Source organism: Myotis brandtii, unplaced genomic scaffold, assembly GCF_000412655.1.
Source record: "Myotis brandtii unplaced genomic scaffold, ASM41265v1 scaffold691, whole genome shotgun sequence".
NCBI lineage: Eukaryota > Metazoa > Chordata > Mammalia > Chiroptera > Vespertilionidae > Myotis > Myotis brandtii.
The window spans coordinates 568,435-571,580 of NW_005370704.1; the positions used below are offsets into that span (position 1 = coordinate 568,435).

General features: G+C 69.9%; 1 protein-coding gene across 1 annotated transcript in view; it reads left to right on the plus strand.

Annotated features, from left to right (window-relative positions):
- Window positions 1-3,146, plus strand: part of PTGDS (prostaglandin D2 synthase 21kDa (brain)) — a 7,928-nt gene that overhangs the window by 1,384 nt on the left and 3,398 nt on the right. The window contains exons 3-7 of the mRNA XM_014529675.1: window positions 51-138; window positions 656-766; window positions 830-931; window positions 1,412-1,437; window positions 2,889-2,907. Of these exons, the coding sequence (XP_014385161.1) occupies window positions 51-138; window positions 656-766; window positions 830-931; window positions 1,412-1,437 (327 nt within the window). The 3' untranslated portion in view covers window positions 2,889-2,907. The remainder of the gene's footprint in view (window positions 1-50; window positions 139-655; window positions 767-829; window positions 932-1,411; window positions 1,438-2,888; window positions 2,908-3,146) is intronic.

The following is a 3,146-nucleotide window of genomic DNA, read 5'->3' on the forward strand; positions in this document are numbered from 1 at the left end:
GCCTGGCTGCCGTCTAGGGACCCCCCACACTTGACCCTGACGGAAGGTGACCTGCCCGCAGGAAAGACCGGTGTGAGACCCGGAGCCTGCTGCTGCGGCCAGCGGGCCCCCCCGGCTGCTACAGCTACACGAGTCTCCGTGAGTGGGGCCCTGGGGCCGGGGCCAGCCCTGGGGACGCACTGTGGGTGACTCCGGGTGACCCCCGGCCGAGCAGGCCCTCCCAGTGTCTGACCTGGACCTGCCCCCCACTCGGGAGAGAACCCGGGACCCACCCGGGAGCCAGTCCTGCCGGGCCCGCCCTGCCCGGTGGGGTCTCCCCAGACCTTGTGGCCCCCTCCCTGCTGGACGGGCAGGCACGCAGCACCCCATCCTCTCCCAGGAGGATGGCTTCCCCACCGGGTCTCCTTCCTCCTCCGACCAGCAGAGGGTTGGTGGCTGCACCCTGACCCCTCGTTTTCTGAGCCTGCGTGCTTGCTGCCCCCCAGGATTCTGGTTGGGGAACACGGGGCCCCCTCCCCCGCCCCTGGCAGAGTGCCCAGGCTGTGCAGGCAGGAGGCAGGGGGAGGGCGGGGAAGGCAGCCAGAAGGGAGCATCCCGCCCCCTCCCAAGGCCAGAGGTCGGGCAGGGCCGCCCACTGTGGTCATCTTGTCCCCAGACTGGGGCAGCTCGCAGGACGTGTGGGTGGAGGAGACGGATTACGGAGAGTACGCTCTGCTCTACGCCGTGGGCTCCGGAGACCACGGCTTCCACATGGCCACGCTCTACAGTGCGTTCTCCCCCCGCAGAGGGGGGGCAGCGCTGAGACCCGTGGCTTTTCCGTCCTGCCCAGGCCGCACCCAGACCCCGCGGGCTGCCGTGAAGGAGAAATTCACCACCTTCGCCCGGGCCAAGGGCTTCACAGAGGAGGACATTGTCTTCCTGCCGAAGACGGGTGAGGGCGCTAATCCCTGGGAGGGGGTGCAGTCAGATTAGAGGCAGGCGGTTCCGGGAGGCCGAGGGTCGGAGGTCATCTGGCCAGACCACCCACTGAGCAGCCACGTGGCTTACACAGTGGGGGCCACTGTCCTCCCCCCTCCCCCCCGACCATGGCCTGCAGCCCCCGGATTCACCAAGCACCCGGCGTGTGGGCCAGGCCCCGGTCGGCCCCCAGGATTCAGGGGTCTCCAGCCCGGTGGGGGACAGGTGCTGTGGGCACCCAGGGCAGCAGCCCATTGGGGCTCCGACATGGGTTCCCCGAGGCTCAGCGCCCATGGCCTTGGGGGTCAGGCAGCTGGTCTGCAGCAGGGGCTGGGGGAGGGGTGGGAGTGATGGAGTCACGGTTTTGGGGGTCAGCAGCTCCCCGGGGCTGCGGTGGGGGAGTGGCCCTGACCCAGGCGCTGACCACCCGCCTTCCCTCCGTCTTTCCTGGCAGATAAGTGCCTGGAGGAGCAGCAGTAGGTGAGTGGGCTGCGGGCTGGCCTCCCCCACCACCCCACCCTCCATGCAAGGGGGGGCCCTTGGCCTGCAGGGGCCAGTCCCAGGGGGCGGGGGTTCCCCTGGGGTTCAGCGAGGCAGGAGGAGCTGGGACCGGGGCGGGATCTGGTGGGGAGGTTGCAGGAGACCCTGAGGGGCTTCCCCTCTCCTGTTGCCTGGCTCCCCGCCCTGCCAATCCTCTCCGTGACCCCGAGTCCCCAGCCCTGCTCCCCGACCCCCACTCCGCCCCCTCGGCTTTATCCTGCCTCTGACAATAAAATCTAGAAGCAACTCAGCCGCCTGGCTCCTGTCTGTCTGTCCTGGAGTCGGTCCTCTGTCGCCGCCCTGGCCTGCTCTGGCCGCTCCCTGGGATCCTGATTCCCCCACCCGCTCTGCTCTGCAGGGCACCCTGGGGGCGGGGGGGGGTAGGTCAGAGGTCAGCACAGCTCCGGGGAAGTGCCCGCAGCCCCCCCCCTCACACCCCCCATGGGCCTCAGAGCACACAGCCCTGCCTGTCTGCCCCGCCCAGGCCCCAGTCCTGGGCCCTCCCTGCCCACATGTGCAGCAGCACCAGCCTGCCCACAGGCCCAGCCGGGCAGAGCTCAGCGGGCCCTGCATGGCACCCGGGGCTGTGAGGCTCAGAGGTGAGCTTGTGAGAGGGCTCCTTGGAGGAGGGGAGTGGGGGGCTGTGCCTGAGCTGAAGACGGGGGCCAACACCCCGAGGGCCTGCCAGGACCGCACCTGCCCCTGCCACACGGCATCCGGCCACCCCCCAGGAGGAAGCGCCGGAAGTGGGCCCGGCCCTCACGGCCAAAACCTGACCTTGACCTATCTCAGTGGGTCTGCCAGGGGGCCAGCCAGTGCCCCAGGACATCTCCTGGGCGTGAAGGCCCTGCTCCCTGCCCGCCCTGTGCGGGGTGTCCCCAGGCCAGGCCCAGGTCCCCGTCCAGGCCGACTTGGATGCCAGCCAGGTGGGGCCCCTCCCTCGGGACGCCCTCTCCCCATAGGAGCTGAGCCTGGATCAGAGACGTGTGGTCAGGCTGGACTGACCCGGTCCCAGCCGTTCGGGGCCCAAGGCAGCAGGCCCCTCAATTCCTCAGGCCCTCGTTGGGGACGGTCGGGGCTGCCCTCACACCAGGTCAGGGTGCACTCGGGCAGGGGGCTGCCTGTGTCTCTCCCGGGACCCTCCCTACAGCCCAGGGCATCTGGTACACACACGGCTGGGGGGTGTCGGACGACCCGGGCTTCCCGGACGCCAAGGACAGCAGGAAGATGCCCGTGGTCTCCGTGACCCCCATGGCCAACGGCGACTGGCCCTCAAGTTGGGGTACTCCACGCGAGTGACCCCACACGCCCCACCTGGGCCGGGCCTTAGACCTGGGCAGTGTGAGGCCAGATGTGAGCCGGCAGGAACCAAGGGGCCCCTGACACAGGAGGCGGGGACCCAGGCCCCTTGTGGGTGCCGGGCTGCAGGCCATTAGGACTCAGCCCGCTCTCCATGTGGTGGCCATTTGCATCGGATCCAGCGGCCTCCTCGGCACGGTGGGCAGGGCTGGGCCACTGCTTAGGGTGCCGGGGCCACGCCTCTCCAGGCCTGACGGTGGCTGCCAGCAGGTGGACGTGACCTTCTCCACGGGTGCCGTGGACGGCAGTTCAGCACCTGGTGAGACAGGGCAGCAGCCAGGAACGGAGGC